Raw genomic sequence first — 16,318 nt, forward strand, 5'->3', positions numbered from 1 at the left:
TCATTTCTTTTTAGTCTTTCCCTGCAGTCCTAGAGTATAGTGTGATACATAAATAGATGAAATCAGGAAACAGTATTTCTCCTTGTGGCATTGACTGGTTTTAACTATTTTCATGTGCAAGCATTCCCTGTTCATTTTTGCACTATGTTGGTTTTTCTTTATATTGATACAGAATTATGTTAAGGCCCTTAAAGAAGAACACAGAGTCTAGTAAGGAGAAAAAAGACTTTCAGAGTTTTTTTTTTTTAGGTCATTTAAATGTGTTAACAGTTAGGTTACAAAAAATAACATTCTATCTCTGTTCTCAAATTTGAGTTAAGAATTTTTCTCCTTTTAAAAACTTTTAAAGGTCCAGCTTTTGAATAAAAAAGTCGAAATTACTCTAAAATATACGAATTCCAAATACAAGCTCCTATTTCATTTTGAATGACTTTATTGAGAACATTTTGTAAATTAGATTTTACAATTTAACATTTTACAATTAGAAATTTTATCTGCTGTTACATAAGCTGCAAACTTTTCAAAAACACTACAGAAAATCTTTTATTTCTTTGGATTTTTCTGTTCCATGTTGAGCTCCTGAGATATATTTTTTCTTTCAGCTTCATTTTCATCTTCCTGTGAAATAAATTTTAGAAAACATTAAAATATAAACTTTAGGGCATTTATCAGCTATACTTAACACATTTTAACTGCATCTGTAGAACTATGAACTACTGTGATTCCAATAATCCTAAACACAAATGGTAAAATTATGTAACATTTAAATATTTGCAATAGGTGCTGTTTTATAGAACACATTAAAATTTTCTATATGTTTTTAAAAGCAACCAATTTTAACAATGCCCTAAAAATTACTTTGGAAACACCTGCCACTGAAAAGTGTTCTTTGCAGGGGATGAGCTAGATATTTTTACTTCACTGCTTGATAAAAAACAATAAATTTAATTTCTAAGACACTTCATGTGCTCCAGCATGGCATTTTTTTGTCCCATCTAGTATACTTTCTTGACAGGTGTGCCAATTTTCCCAATTACTTGTACCACCATATGTTATCTGAAGATCAGTGAGGTCTAAAATAGGAAGCATGTGCATGTCAGGCTTAGAATGCTTACAATCTTCTACAGTTTCAATTCTAAGTGGTGGCCTCATAATTCATAGCAGGTTCCTGTGGAACATGGTGAATAGATGAAGTGACATCATAATGTCTGCTTTCATAGAAATGAAGTGCATCTTGTGTTCAGTATTAAATGGTAACCTTCAAAGTATAAATAATGAGAGTCTGGAAAAATATTTCATCCTACAATTTGTAACCCATCTCATCATACATGTTCCTTCAACAACACCCAAGTACAAAAGAGTCTTGCTTTCCTAATATTTCTGACTTATCATTTAAGATTATTTATTTTTATTAACCAACATAAAGGTACTCTTCTGAGTTAATTAAAGCATAAACATCAATTTAAGTATTTCTAGACAACAGTAATAATTATCAGTATCATCAAACATACCACTCTATCTCTGTATCTGATGAAACCAAATTAAATCATTGAATTAAATAATTGTTGAGCTCTACTTTGTGAACTGACTTTATTAAGTAAAAGCAAACCAAGGTATGCATATTTGTTTTCTATGACAAACTACACACTTGCCAGTAATGATTAAGGTGGGTGAAAAAAGCTTTTTTTCTCTAAACTCAACAGAATCTGTGATTTAGACTTTGTTAACACTGGGAAAGTAGAGAAATTATCAATATTATCAACCAATCTGAATCATTATAGATACGTAGAACACATTTTGGCAATGTAACTTTGATATATTTTTCCAAGTATGATAGCCACTGTGTGTCATTTCATTTTTTTCCCTATTTTATCTCCAGTGAATAGATATATTCAATTAAGTTTGACTCTTGAAAATTTATTAATGAACATGTGGTTTCCACTTTTAGACAAAAGTTCCTAGACATGACTTTTTTTTTTTTTTTTTTTTTTGAGACGGACTCTGTCGCCCAGGCTGGAGTGCAGTGGTGCGATCTCTGCTCACTGCAAGCTCCGCCTCCCAGGTTCACGTCATTCTCCTGCCTCAGCCTCCCGAGTAGCTGGGACGACAGGCGCCCGCCACCACACCTGGCTAATTTTTTGTATTTTTAGTAGAGACGGGGTTTCACTGTGTTAGCCAGGATGGTCTCGATCTCCTGACCTCGTGATCCACCCCGCCTCAGCCTCCCAAAGTGCTGGGATTACAGGCATGAACCACTGCACCCAGCCTAGAGATTACATTTTAACTACATTATAATAAAAAGTAAATCTTACTCTACACTTTCCCCTGTCTTCTTCAGGAGAGACACTATTAGAAAGTGTTAAATCAGCAAGTACGGATGGCAAGAAATTTTTGATATGTAGCACTGAATTTGTCCATATGTTCCTCAAAGGAAGGTTTTATATTCTGTATCTTATACATTCCTACCATCTAACAGGACATACTTAGTATATAGTTGTAGTCCAATCAATATTTTCTGAACTATGTGAAACAGTGGAATAATGAATGAATAAAAGGTATGCCTGAATTAATACATAATTTGGAAAAGCACAATATTGTTCTTACTTAACTATCGTAAATTAAGATTGCCAGTACTCACACTTCTAGCAATCTTAACTTACTATAACAACACTGAAAATAAAAATAAGCAAAAATGTTTGAAGCAACATGAGCCAAAATAGCCATTATCAAGCTCATATCCTTTAATTTATAAAATAAAGATGGAGCCTTTATCACACAGTCCACTAGGTTTCTGCACCATATGACTTCCTGGTTTAACATGCTTGGCTATCTAGTTTTCTCTAGCAACCTTGCTGCCCTAAGTCAAAACAGAAATGTAAAGACTTAATAATAACCCAGAGGACTAGGAGGTACTTATATACTTTGCTTTCATATTTAACTATGGATACAAGCTACTGGAACATGGTTAAATGAAATAAAAATTTGCAACTTCCATTAATTTGAATATGTTTTAAATATATGGATAAGATATATATAGATATGCCAGTTAAGTAACACTCTTAATATAATGTTTGTCTTTTTGTTGTTGAATTTTTCTTAGTAATAAAGTACAGTTTATAAATGCATGCCTTCTAACACTGCCTGCTGTTCAGGACAGGTACATAACTGTTTCACACCTTTCTTTGTGCTGAGGATTTGTCTTAAAACATCTTGCCTTTTATGCTGTTAAGTCACTTATGTAACAAATAAGAGCCAATCTCTTTCTTCCTTTTAGAAAGACAGCTGTAACCTTGGTACAGAAAAGAATTATGAAGGGGTGAAAAAGGCATTCAACTCTAATTGCTAGAGTATAATATTAAAATTGCTATAACATTATCAAAATAATAGTAATAGATTTTATCATAAATAAAAACATTAAAATTTGATCTAATAAAGCTCTAGGGAAGTCTTTTTGGAAGTGCTAATTTGTGTTTTTAACATTGCAGGTCAATTTTTGTAAGAATTTATACGCAGTTCCAGATTAATAAAAATCATTAAAGTAACTCAGACAGCAAATAAAATATAATTGATAAATGACTGCATAATAAATAAAATTGCAAAGGAAGCTTTTTACCAAGCATTTATTTACTACAGGTAAGCAAAAATGTCTTCTGATATACAGCAGGGTTTTTTTTTTTCTCTCTGCTGAGATAAGACATCTGTTTGTTTCCCAATGAAAGAAGACCCTGGCTACACGGATCATTTTCTTAGTGACAGCCCTGACAAGTTTGACATTTGTTTCATGAAGTGTTCTGAAACAATCGTGAAGAAAATGTACCCTTTGAGGCTGCTGGAAAGTAGACAGGCTTACCTCTTAATGTTTAAACTTGTTAATTCATACTCTAAAAAAACACACTGACTATAACAACCTTGCAGATCTGCTAGTTATATGTGAAATTTCAAGAACGTGCACTCAATTAACAGTAACACCTATAATATCAAATGACAAAATTTGGTTCCTTAGCCTTGCACTTTTTACATTGACAGAACTGCAGTGAGAGTGGTAATTTCTAGGCACAGATGGACCATGTAATAATGGGCTGCTACTCCAGGTGGCAATATGAGACTGAGTTATTCTAACAGAGAAATTAAGTAAAAACACTGCCATGTTTATCTTATCACCAAATAAAACTTGCAAGATTTTGTTTAAATGTTAGTCAGCTTGCACTATCAATTTGTGATAGAGACCCTCTGTTTTTCTTTATTTATAAATGTGATTTAGTTCTCATGATAGTTCAAATAATTGATGCCAATTAATAAAACCTATCCATTCTTTTCCTTCCTCTTAGGACGTAACCAACTCCTAACAATGGCCAACTATTTTAGCATCTGGAATTTATATCACTCAGGTAATACCTGGATACAAATTACACTCTATGAGTACAGATAACTTTATGTTTACCTTGTAGACTGCCAAGTTTAAAAGATTTCTTAAACTCTTGTAATCCTTTATATAAAAGGATTATACAAAGGGGCAACTCTCCTATTACTTCTTTATATCTTTATAGATGTTGATGTAAGTACCTTTATAACGGAGAAACATGGCAAACACCACCTTAACCAAATGTTCAAGGTTAATATCACCAATAATATATATTAACACCCTGATACGATGTATTAAAAATGGCACATCACCTCTGGTTTGTGGTATCCTTCCCAACAGTGTATAACCTAATTCTAATCTGAGAAAACATCAGATAAATCCTCTACAATATAATTAAACAGTAGTCTTCAAAATGTCAAGGTCGGCCGGGCACAGTGGCTCACACCTGTAATCTCAGCACTTTGGGAGGCCGAGGCAGGCGGATCACAAGGTCAAGAGACCAAGACTATCCTGGCCAACATGGTGAAACCCCGTCTCTACTAAAAATACAATTATTAGCTGGGTGTGGTGGCGGGCGACTATAGTCCCAGCTGCTCGGGAGGCTGAGGCAGGAGAATCGCTTGAACCCAGGAGGTAGAGGTTGCAGTGAGCAGCGATCACGCCACTGCACTCCAGCCTGGACAATAGAGCGAGACTCTGTCTCAAAAAAAAAAAAAATGTCAAGGTTATGAATGACAAGACTTGGAACTATCACAGACTGGAGGAGACTATGGGGATATGGTGACTGAATGCAGTGAGGAATCCTGGACTACAAAGAAAGGACATTAGTGAGAAAACCGGTAAAATTTAAAAATGGTTCCTAGAGTAGTAGTAACCTCTCAAAGTTAATGTCTTGGTTTCAATAATTGTAGTATGGTTACATAAAATGGCAATACTACAGGAAGCTGGATAAAAGGCAAATGGGAAATTTCTATACTATTTTTGCAACTTTTCTGTAAATTTAAAATTATTTCAAAGTAAAATGATTAAAGAAACAGAAAATAAAAATGGCTACCTAATGAAAGTTTCCTAAATTCAAATAAAGTAAGTAAAATGTATGGGCAAAGATTTTATGAGAAAACAAATGCAAGGCACCTGTAGCCTCTACACTGAAATATACAGCTATAATTAATAGTTTGCTTTCCATCATTCTACCCCAAATTCCTAAATACCTAAAATGTTCATAATGGTGATATTATTGATTTTTATTTTCTTATCTGTGCTTTGCCACATTTTCTTGCTTTCCCACTGTGAGCATAGATTACTTTCGTAATCAGAAAACATAGCTTTCTTTTACTAAGTCCCTTTATAATTTGGCCATATGAACAAACTATTTCCAGAAATAAGTAAGAGTTACAAGACTCTATGAATACAAAGAGAAGATGTCATTTGTTTTTATTTTACCAAATATGTTCTTCATAGCAGGCAAACATACATGGCGGTACAACAGTAAAATGAAATGAGACGGTGCAGACAGGCACTAACTTAAAATTTTTCTATATTCTTATGATATTTTCTTTAGATTTTAAATATTCCTTTTACTAACCAGAGAAGGAACAGTTATTATAACTGGATCCAAATTAATAGTCAGAATTATCTCTATACTTTAATAATGTTTCTTTTAAAAGTGTAAGAATATATAGCTTTTAGGGAAAAAACATGTAGATACTCAACCTGTTCTAACTGTTGGTAGCTACGGAACAAGTGTAGAAAAACAGATACACTACATCGCTTCCATCTGTGGTCAAAAAACTACACTCTTTTATTCATTTAAAAACATATGCTAGATATATAACTCTCAACAGCATTTAAAACTGTGTTTTTAATACAGAAAATATGCTAGTGCTGCACAATGAAGAAAGAATTTATCTTAATAACTGGAAAAATACTGACGATAATGAAAATGTTTTAGGCAAAATGAGCACACTGCATGCTTCAGACCGAAATTAATTAGAGTTTTTAACGTTTTACAATTCCACCATAATTCTTTAAATGGTGCATTTACCTCACAGTAATAAACACTTGGATCATTAAGTAAAGTGAGAAATGTGTGTGATATGCTACATTTAACAACCTTTGGCCTTTTTTTTTCTATACTTCTGCATTCAGTTTTCCAATGCATTGAATGAGCAATTGAAGACCACAATTAAATTTCCTGACTTTGCATATTTGAGATTCTTATTTCATTTAATACAAAAGGCAATTAATATACCATTTTACAACTGAATTCCAACTTTAGTGAGCCATGATAGATACTGAAATGAACTTACAAGAAATGCTTAATTAAATTTACTGTAAAAAGCATAAGAATTTTTTTCGTATGACACAAGTTGCGTATTTAATTATAAATTCTAAGGCTATATTATGAAATAAAAGTAACTTGGGATGTTCTTAGTAAACTCAGCTCAAACACATATATCATTAAGTAGAATAGAGCTCTTTTTAAAAACCTTACCCTTTTTCTCTATTTAGTGATGCAAACAAAAGGTAATCGAAGAGATCTCCCTTTATTTAATACTGCAACACTTCATTCATTATTTATTAACAGCAAATATTTTTTAAATAGCAAATAAGACAGAAAAAGGGCAGTAACAAATTTCTAATTTCATGTATGGGAATACATAAATAACTATTTCTTTTTTGAGCAATCACTTCTGTCTCCAATTCATGATTCTGGAGCAGATTGAGTAGAGTAAGTTTTTAGCTCCTCCTGTAACTTTTTACTTCTTTGTGGCAGCTTTTCGTAGCAAAGAAATAGGGCAGTGGTGGTGTGTGCCTGTACTCCCGGCCACTTGGGAGGCTGAGGCAGGAGAATCACTTGAACCCAGGAAGCGGAGGTTGCGCCAATGCACTCCAGTCTAGGCAACAAGACCGAAACTCCAACTCAAAAAAAAAAAAAAAAAAAAAAGACTTTGGATTTCCCATGTATGACCTAGGATCAAGAGGGACTCCCTCTGATCCGGGGAAAAAAAGGCCCTAAGGATTGGCACAGCCATCTGAAGAGGGCATATTTACACTAAAGGCAACAAAGATCAGTGAGTGAAAAGTGACAGTGGCAAACTAGGATAAAGAAAGGAAAGGAAATGAATGATGGATGATAAGCATGAGTTAGGGTAGACTCTTAATGGGCACAATCCCAATTCTACAAATTTATATATTTCCATAAACATGAAAAGCTACAACTTTTATAATGGATATTTGTAGGTGTTTAAGACATCTGGCCAGGCGCCATGGCTCACACCTATAATCCCAGCACTTTGGGAGGCCGAGGTGGTGGATCATCTGAGGCCAGGAGTTTGAGACCAGCCTGGCCAGCAAGGAGAAACCCCATCTCCACTAAAAATACAAACAATTAGCCAGGTGTGGTGGTGCGTGCCTGTAGTCCCAGCTACTTGGGAGGCTGAGGCACAAGAATCACTTGAACCTGGGAGGTGGAGGTTGCAGTGAGCCAGGATCCTATCACTGCACTCCAGCCTGGGAGACAGAGCAAGACTGTGTCTCAAAAAAAAAAAAAAAAAAAAAAAGACATATTTAAGATATGGTGCTAATCTGAAGGGGCTAAGACTACTATAACAACCTTTTCTGACTTCTGGTCTTGACAATAGAAAATTTTCCTTCGGGTAGTAAACTACTAATATCTGGGAAATACACATGAAGTGTATGCTAGAAATCTATATTAGAGGCTCCTACACTGGTAACTTTCCTTCATTTATAATATTTTTATTTAAAAGTTATTACCTGCTTTTAAAATATTTAGGCAAAAATAATATCTAAAAATGTTATCTAAAATCTAAAAATAATATCTAAAAATGTTCAAGATAGGCAAGATCACTAGTCAAATTACAGTTCCATACTCAGATTTTTCAGATTGAATAAAAATCAGTGATTGGCCCATTAAAATTTTCAGAGACATAAATGACTAAAAATTACTCAGCAATAACTAAGTTTGTCATACACACACAAAAACAAGTATATTACTTATTCATTAATATACGCAATAATCATGAATTGTTTAGGATTGGCCATTGTGGAAACAATGCCTTCTTTAATAGAGTATGACAGCATTTTGTTTATCCTTCTCACTGGACAATGAAAATTTTAATACAACACTCAGCTCATTGTATCAAACTTAAAACTTGTATTGAGAGAAAAATATTTTTTTTGCTTAGGCCCTAATATTAAGTTTTACCAAACTACTATACTGCCATTAAAAAAAAGTCATAATATCTCTATTCAATAAATGGTGCTGGCAACTGGCTAGCCATATGCAGAAGAATGAAACTGGAGCCCTACATTTCACCATATGCAAAAATTAACTCAAGATGTACTGAAGATTTAAATGTAAGACCTCAAACTATAAGAATCTTAGAGCAAAACCTAGGAAACACCATTCTGGACATCTGCCTATGGAAAGAATTTATGACTATGTCCTCAAAAGCAATTGCGACAACACCAAAAATTGACAAATGGAACCTAATTAAACTCAAGAGCATCTGTACAGCAAAAGAAACTATAAACAGAGTAAACAGACAACCTACAGAATGGGAGAAAGTATTCACAAACTATGCATCTGACAAAGATCTAACATCCAGAATCTATAAGAAACTTAATTCAAAAAGCAAAAAACAAATGACTCAATTAAAAAGTGGGCAAAAGACATGAACAGACACTTCTCAGAAGACATACAGCCAGCCAACAAACATATGAAAAAATGCTCAACATCACTAATTGTCAGCGAAATGCAAATCAAAAAGATATTATCTCTTTTGAGATGGTATCTCATTGATACTATTCAATACCAGTCAGAATGGCTATTATTAAAAAGTCAAAAAACAACGATGCTGGGAAGGCTGCGGAGAAAAAGGAATGCTTATACACTATTGGTGGGAATGTAAATTTTTTCAGCCACTGTGAAAAGTAGTTTGGAGATTTACCTAAGAACAGAACTACTATTGGATCCATCAATCCCATTACTGGGTATATAGCCAGAAGAAAATAAATCATTCTACCAAAAAGACACACACATTTGTATGTTCACTGCAGCACTGTTCATAATAGCGAAGACATGGAATCAACCTAGGTGCCCATTAATGGTGGACTGGATAAAGAAAATGTACATATATACCATGAAATATTATGCAACCTTTAAGAAGAATGAAATCATGTCCTTTGCAGCAACACGGACGCAGCTGGAGACCTAAGTGAGTTAACTCACGAACAGAAAATCAAATGCCACATGTTCTTACTCATAAGTGGGAGCACATTGGGTACACAGGGACATAAAGCTGGCAATAATAGACACTGGAGACTACTAGAATGGGGAGGGAAGGAGGGAATAAGGGTTGAAAAACTAACTACTGGGTACTAGGCTCATTACCTGGGTGATGGGATGAATCACATCCCGAAACTCAGCATCACACAATATACCTATGTAACAAACCTGCCCATGTACCTCTTGAATCTAAAATAAAAGTTGAAAATTTGTTTATTAAGTTGATAGAAGAGGAAAATTGCTTCTCATTCCCTTTTTATTTGCATTTTGAATAAAAAGGAATATATTTTCATCTATTATTAGAATTTTTTCTTTCTATAAATTGCCTTTCCTAAGTTTTCTGTACTTTCAAAAATTAAATCGAACTTTTAATTTTGAGATCATTGTAGTTCACATGCAGTTGAAAGAAATAATACAGAGATCCCTTGTACCTTTTACTCTGTTTCCCTCAATGGTAACATCTTGCAAAGCTGTAGTGTAATCTTATAACCAAGATACCCACATTGATAAAGTCAAGAATATAGTTTTCCTAATTTTTGCCCACTTTTCTATTGTGGTAATCATCTTTATTGTGATTGGCTTGAATATTTTCTTTGAAAATTAAGAAAATCATTTCATATGTATTAAATATATATTTTTCTCTCAGAAAAAAAACAGAAAAATAACAATCATCATCTTTGGCCATTTAATTGACATCACAATAAAAAGTAGGAGAAAATACTAAAAATATAATTTGATATTTCCTTTGCTGAGTCTTGATGTTCTAGGCAAACCATGGCACACGTTTACCTATGTAACAAACCTGCACATTCTGCACCCCAGAACTTAAAAAAAAAGTTATAGATCATATCATGTCAAAAACCAAAAACAAACAGAATTTATATAAATGGCATTATAACAATCTTAACATCACTTTAGAATAAATAACAGATATTCAAAAAATGAAAGGTAACACATTTTCTTAAGGAAAATAATATTACCTACATAAGAACTTGATTTCACTGACTCAAGTTTATAAGATTCAGAGTGAAAACTATAATTTGCATTAAGATATAAAATAGCCTGATTTAAATATTTCAATACTTAAAATCTTTTAATATTATTACTTCTGAGGCCAGATAAACTGTAAATAGTTTAAACTGACAATTTTGAGTCTAAGAAACAACTCAGTATCTAAATAACAAAATATCTAGATAATAGATTTTCAGTTAGGAAATTTAGAAACTGTTTAATATGTCTTCAGTGTACAATACCCTTGTTAAGCAGAATAATGTCAAGGTATTCATTTCAAAAGCCAGTCAAATTCATAGATGGACTTCAGGCTAATCTGTAAGCAACTATGACATACACAGAACATCTCTCTTATTCTCTTATATTTCTCCTTAGAGACATCAGGTCATAGAATATTAAAGGTGAAAGAGTCCTAAGATATCTTATGTAAATGCCCATTGTTTGTATGAAAATACTAGATTGACAAAAATATGAAATCAATTTCTTCACCAGATTTTAAAACTGCTTAGTGACTTAAAAATAAAACAACTCCCCAAGCTGTCTTCCAAACTCAAATGATTTAAAACTACTTTGTTAAAGCAAAATAAAAAAAGCAACTTCATAGTGGAGAAAGCTGACAAATACTACCTTGACTGACGGACCAAGGCTAACATCACTAGTAATGTATAGTATGTATACTGACATCATGTTCCCCTGCTCTGATGCACAGAGAAGCGACATCACCTATGATCTATGGTAGCCTTCCCATTAAGGCACAAACTCAATCTAATCATGAGAAAATATTAAGCAAACCCCAAATTGTGGGACATTCTACAAAATAACTGAAGAGTACTCTTCAAAAGTGTCAAGATCATGAAAGGCAAGGAAAAAGTAAAGAATTGCCACAGACTGGAAGAGATTGAGGAGACATAATGACAAAATGAAACAGGAGATCCTGGATTGAATCTTGGTCCAGAGAAAGAACACTAGTGGCAAAACTGGTAAAATACAAATAAATTCTACAGTTTATTTAACAGTATTGTATTAAGATTAATTTCTTAGGTTTGAGAATTGTTCTATGCTTATATAAGATGTTAACCTAAAGAGAAGTTGGGTAAAGGGTATATCAGAACACTCCATCCTATTTTTACAACTCTTTTAAATCTAAAGTTATCTCAACAAAAAATAAAACCAGACAAACATCTAATTTTTGTTAGATGATTTAGAAGTACATTTGATTTCAAGTACTATAAAGTTACCTGCCAAAATAATGTGCAGAGGCAATCAGAGTTATGGAAAATGGGGTTTCAGTATTTCCATGATATGGACAGCTCATTACAGACTCCACACTATAAATGAGTATTTACTGCCAGCTAGTAGAATCATACAGTCATTCAGTAACACTGAGTGATGTCCAACACATGAAATTCATTGCCATGTTTTTAAACTCATGCAGTTTAAGAACCATTAGAAAATTATTCAACTGTAATATGACCCGTTTTTATTTCTTCAACTGTAGTTTCTTTGGGAGGTGGATGTCCTTATTAATACTGACATTTTATCTCAGTATATTTAATCAAGGGTTTCAAAACAATGTCTACTATACAGGGAAAAAGAGGTACTTAAGAAATTTCTCCATAGAAGCATCATTTGATCTAGGACAGACTGAATTAAGAATAAAATGTCACAACAAAGTAAAAATATTTGGCAATCAACACCTATTTTTTTGTTTTTGGTAACCCATTGACAGACTTTATTGTATTGATCAAGTAATGTTCTCATTTTAGAAGAGTTTGGAATACATTTAGTCCTTTGACTCATATTAGACATTTTGTCTTTTTAAGATGATATTAACTCTTGAAGTCATGTCTATTCCTAGAATCCTTCCTTTCTTCCTCCCTCAAAAATTTATTGAACAATGATTGTGTGCCAGATACTAAGCAAGATGTTGCAGAAAAATATGAATGAGATGTTTTATTGCCTAGAGGATCTCATGCTCCAGTGTGGTAGAGAGGCATGCAAATAATCACAATGCAATGGAGAAAGTATATAATAAACTGCATCAGGTATACATGGAGGTGATAAAGATAACTGAACCATGACAATATATAAGGATAGTATTTTTATGATTACTATGCTACAGAGTTCAGTTATGATATCAAAATAATATACCCTTCCTCATGCCCAAAGGTGAGTATTGTGAATCTTTAAAACAAATACTTCTCAATGTAACTTATACTGCTCTTTTAACGTAAACTCAACATCAAGGACTATATGCTTTGGAAATAAACTTAAGTGTAGAAAGTGAAATTCTTTTGTTTTCTTTTTTTTTTTTTTTCCTGAGACAGTCTCGCTCTATGCCCAGGCTGGAGTGCAATGGCGCGACTTCTGCTCACTGCAACCTCCGCCTCCTGGATTCAGCAATTCTCCTCCCTCAGCCTCCCAAGTAGCTGGGATTACAGGCGCCTGCCACTACACCCGGCTAATTTTTGTATTTTTTAGTAGAGATAGGGTTTCACCAGGTTGGTCAGGCTGGTCTCGAACTCCCGACCTTAGGTGATCTGCCGCCTCGGCCTCCCACGGTGCTGAGATTACAGGCATGAGCCACCATGCCTGGCCAGAAAGTGAATTTCTAAAACTTTACTACCAAGTGAACAGATTAACTTGCCTCAAATATCCTTATTTCAAATGGAATGTTATTTTCCCCAGAGTGAACCCATTAATCTTCACAGTTTTATTGGAACGTAATAGCTCATTAGACATCTAAGTAACACATCTCCTATGGCACATTAATTTTTCATGGATTAAAAAGAAATTGAATTTGCTTCAAGAAAAATTTAAAATACTATTTTAGAAAATTTCACACAAAAAAATTCCTCAATAGTGGCACTTTACTATCAGTGTCAAAAATAACATCCCTATTTTCACTATTTCCACATCTTGGATTTACTGGTTATGTCTTAGCTACTACTTCGCTTTTATTAAAGAATGATTAAATGTTTAAAACTGTTTTGAACTGTTACCATAATGAAAACCACCACTGGTATGTACTTAAATGATTCACAAAACAAGCCACTTGGCAAGTATCAAATCACTTATAAAACTTGTCTGAAAATGCATTCATTTAGCCAATGGTTTCTATTACCTATTAGCTACTATATAAGTATAAAGTATTTCCCAATATTTCATAATATAGGCTATAAAACATAAGAACAAAATTATTTTATACAATAAAATTTTAAAATATCTTACTTGAAAACAAATCTCCAGCAAGCTATATAAGCCATCTATTCATTCCTCCCTGACTGAACATCAACTAGCTAGCTATGTGTCAGGCACTGTGCTAGTTGCTAAAAACAAAAACAAACAAACAAACAAAAATTGTATATAAGACACTGTCCCTGCCTTATGGAGTTTACAATCTGACTAAAACAATTGATCACTCAAGTAACTGTATCATTGCAATTATGACACATTCAATGAAAAAAAAAAAACATAGTGCTATCTGACTTTTAGTAGAAGTATCTAAAAATTTCAGCAAAGTCCCCTACTCTCCAAAAAATGATTAATGCAATGAGACATGAAGGATAAGAAAGAGTTGGTCAAGCAAACAATGGAAGGAAGAATATTCTAAGTAAAGGGAACAGTGGGAAGGGTAAGTCAGCCAAAGCCCAGTGAGAAAGAGCAAAGTAGTGGAAAATAACACAGAAAGGTTGGGAATTCTACTTTTCTGGTTCTAGCATTACACAGTGCTCATGGTTGGTTACTTCTGACATACTTCGTATTTGTTCTATTTCTTCCATGCAATTGTGTAGTGGAGGAAATTGGGGTTTGTTGTCAGTGACTGGCAAACCTAGATTCAAATCCTAACTTTGATACCTACACTACCCAAAAATACTTGGAAAAAATCACTTAAACTTTTAGAACCTCGTTTTCTCATCTATAAAATGGCAGTAACTATTTTTGATGACTAAAATTATTAAATAAAATAAAATATGAGGAGCCTAGCACAAATCCTGGCCCACAGAAAGCACAATAAAGTCTATTCTTTCCTCTTTCTAGGCTTAACTTTATGACAGTTTTTAATCATTAATGACATACTGCTGTAGTGAAGATAGCTACCTACAGATAGATAGTAAGGATCCTCTTCAAATACAGTGCTTTTTTTTTCTAGCTAAATAACCATCATTATGTTATTAAATAGAAGCCAATTCTACCTACGTCACTCTTATTTCTTTATCTTGCAATTTCAACTGTTTGTATTACAATATAATTGTATTATTCATAGACACCAAGAATAAATAAACAAAGTGGGTGAATGATTACATTTAAAGACATTTGTTCCTAAGCAGTAATTAGGAAAAGGCTATTAATTAAATAATTCCTCCAAGTCACACCACGGGCATTTGATTAGCATTTTTAACTGAAGTTCTTCCCAGAGTTACTCTATAGTCTGCATGATGTTGTCATTGTAGAGAATGTAAACTAATGCTCTTTCTCTCTGAATAAAGCAATAATGTTAGCATGATAGTCCAACTGATATGAAAACAATATTGGGAATCTAGGTAGGACCAATATAGGTCTAGGTAGGACTATTATTTAGAAGACTAAATAATGATTTGGTACAGAAATTAGACAAATATAGTTTATTAAATTGACTTAAGACCTTTTTAGGCATATAGTTGCTTAAAAGAAAGCAGGCCATATTCTCACAAATACAAAGCATTTTTATCTTTGTATCTTTGATTTTTAGAAATACTGACTATTGGAATGGGAAGAGAAATTAAAAGTAATTTAATTCACCTTCTTGAAATGATGTTTACATTTTGTTTTTCTTTTATATATGCAATTGTACAGACACACACACACATACTCAAGTGGATTTGATTTTAAATTGAGGAACTCTGTATACATAAATGGTAAATATCAGTATTCCTTAATATAAATACAATAGTAATTATTTAGTAAATAGTCCAAGTCATAGCAATGAAGTTTCACTGCAATGTAAATTCCATATAAACAACCTGGTTAAATTCATTAGTTTCTTTCAAATGTGTTTGTCTATCATTATCATGGTAGACCCTACTGGAGACATGAACTGATTCTGGATAAGACATGTATGGAAGCCTACAGGGGAGCTTCTGGGAAAGTATTCCTTATTCTTAAAACACACACACACACACACACACACGCACACACACACACACACACACACACGACAGGGACCACTTCCATAGGCTTGCCTCTATGTTTTATAATGTGAGGACACAATACTTCGAGACTCTGTAGCCATCTTGTGGCCATGAGAGTAAGTCTAAGGTTGAAAGTCAACACACTGATAATGTGAGAAAACAGTCTTCTTTAATTAATCCTATAACCACCCAATTTTCTCAATTTTGAATATACAAAGTATGAAATATTAAAAGTAGGTGGGTTTTCTGTTAAAGAATCCTTACCAATGAGAATATTGGCCTCTTAAATTTCCTCTAGTTCTATGAGTTTTTCCCTATGTTTAATGCTGTCCTTAGAACTCTGCTATCCTTTGATAATAGTTATCTGGAGATGACTCTAAATGGCCACAAATGCCAACTACTTTATGATGACTTTCCCATTTATATCTTCAGCCCTCACATCTATACCATGCTTTAAACTCA

At 33.4% G+C, this 16,318-nt stretch overlaps 1 protein-coding gene across 9 annotated transcripts in view; it reads right to left on the bottom strand.

The window, feature by feature from the left end:
- Positions 1-415: 415 nt before the first annotated feature.
- Positions 416-16,318, bottom strand: part of PHF14 (PHD finger protein 14) — a 198,138-nt gene continuing 182,235 nt past the window's right edge. For all 9 annotated transcript variants that reach the window (XR_008527060.2, XM_054559440.2, XM_009242979.4 and 6 more), the window contains one exon: positions 416-618. Coding sequence is in view for 8 of the 9 variants with exons in the window: in XM_054559440.2 (XP_054415415.1) it covers positions 544-618 (75 nt within the window). In the remaining variant the exon portion in view is untranslated. The remainder of the gene's footprint in view (positions 619-16,318) is intronic.

Source organism: Pongo abelii, chromosome 6, assembly GCF_028885655.2.
Source record: "Pongo abelii isolate AG06213 chromosome 6, NHGRI_mPonAbe1-v2.0_pri, whole genome shotgun sequence".
In the NCBI taxonomy this organism is placed as follows: domain Eukaryota; kingdom Metazoa; phylum Chordata; class Mammalia; order Primates; family Hominidae; genus Pongo; species Pongo abelii.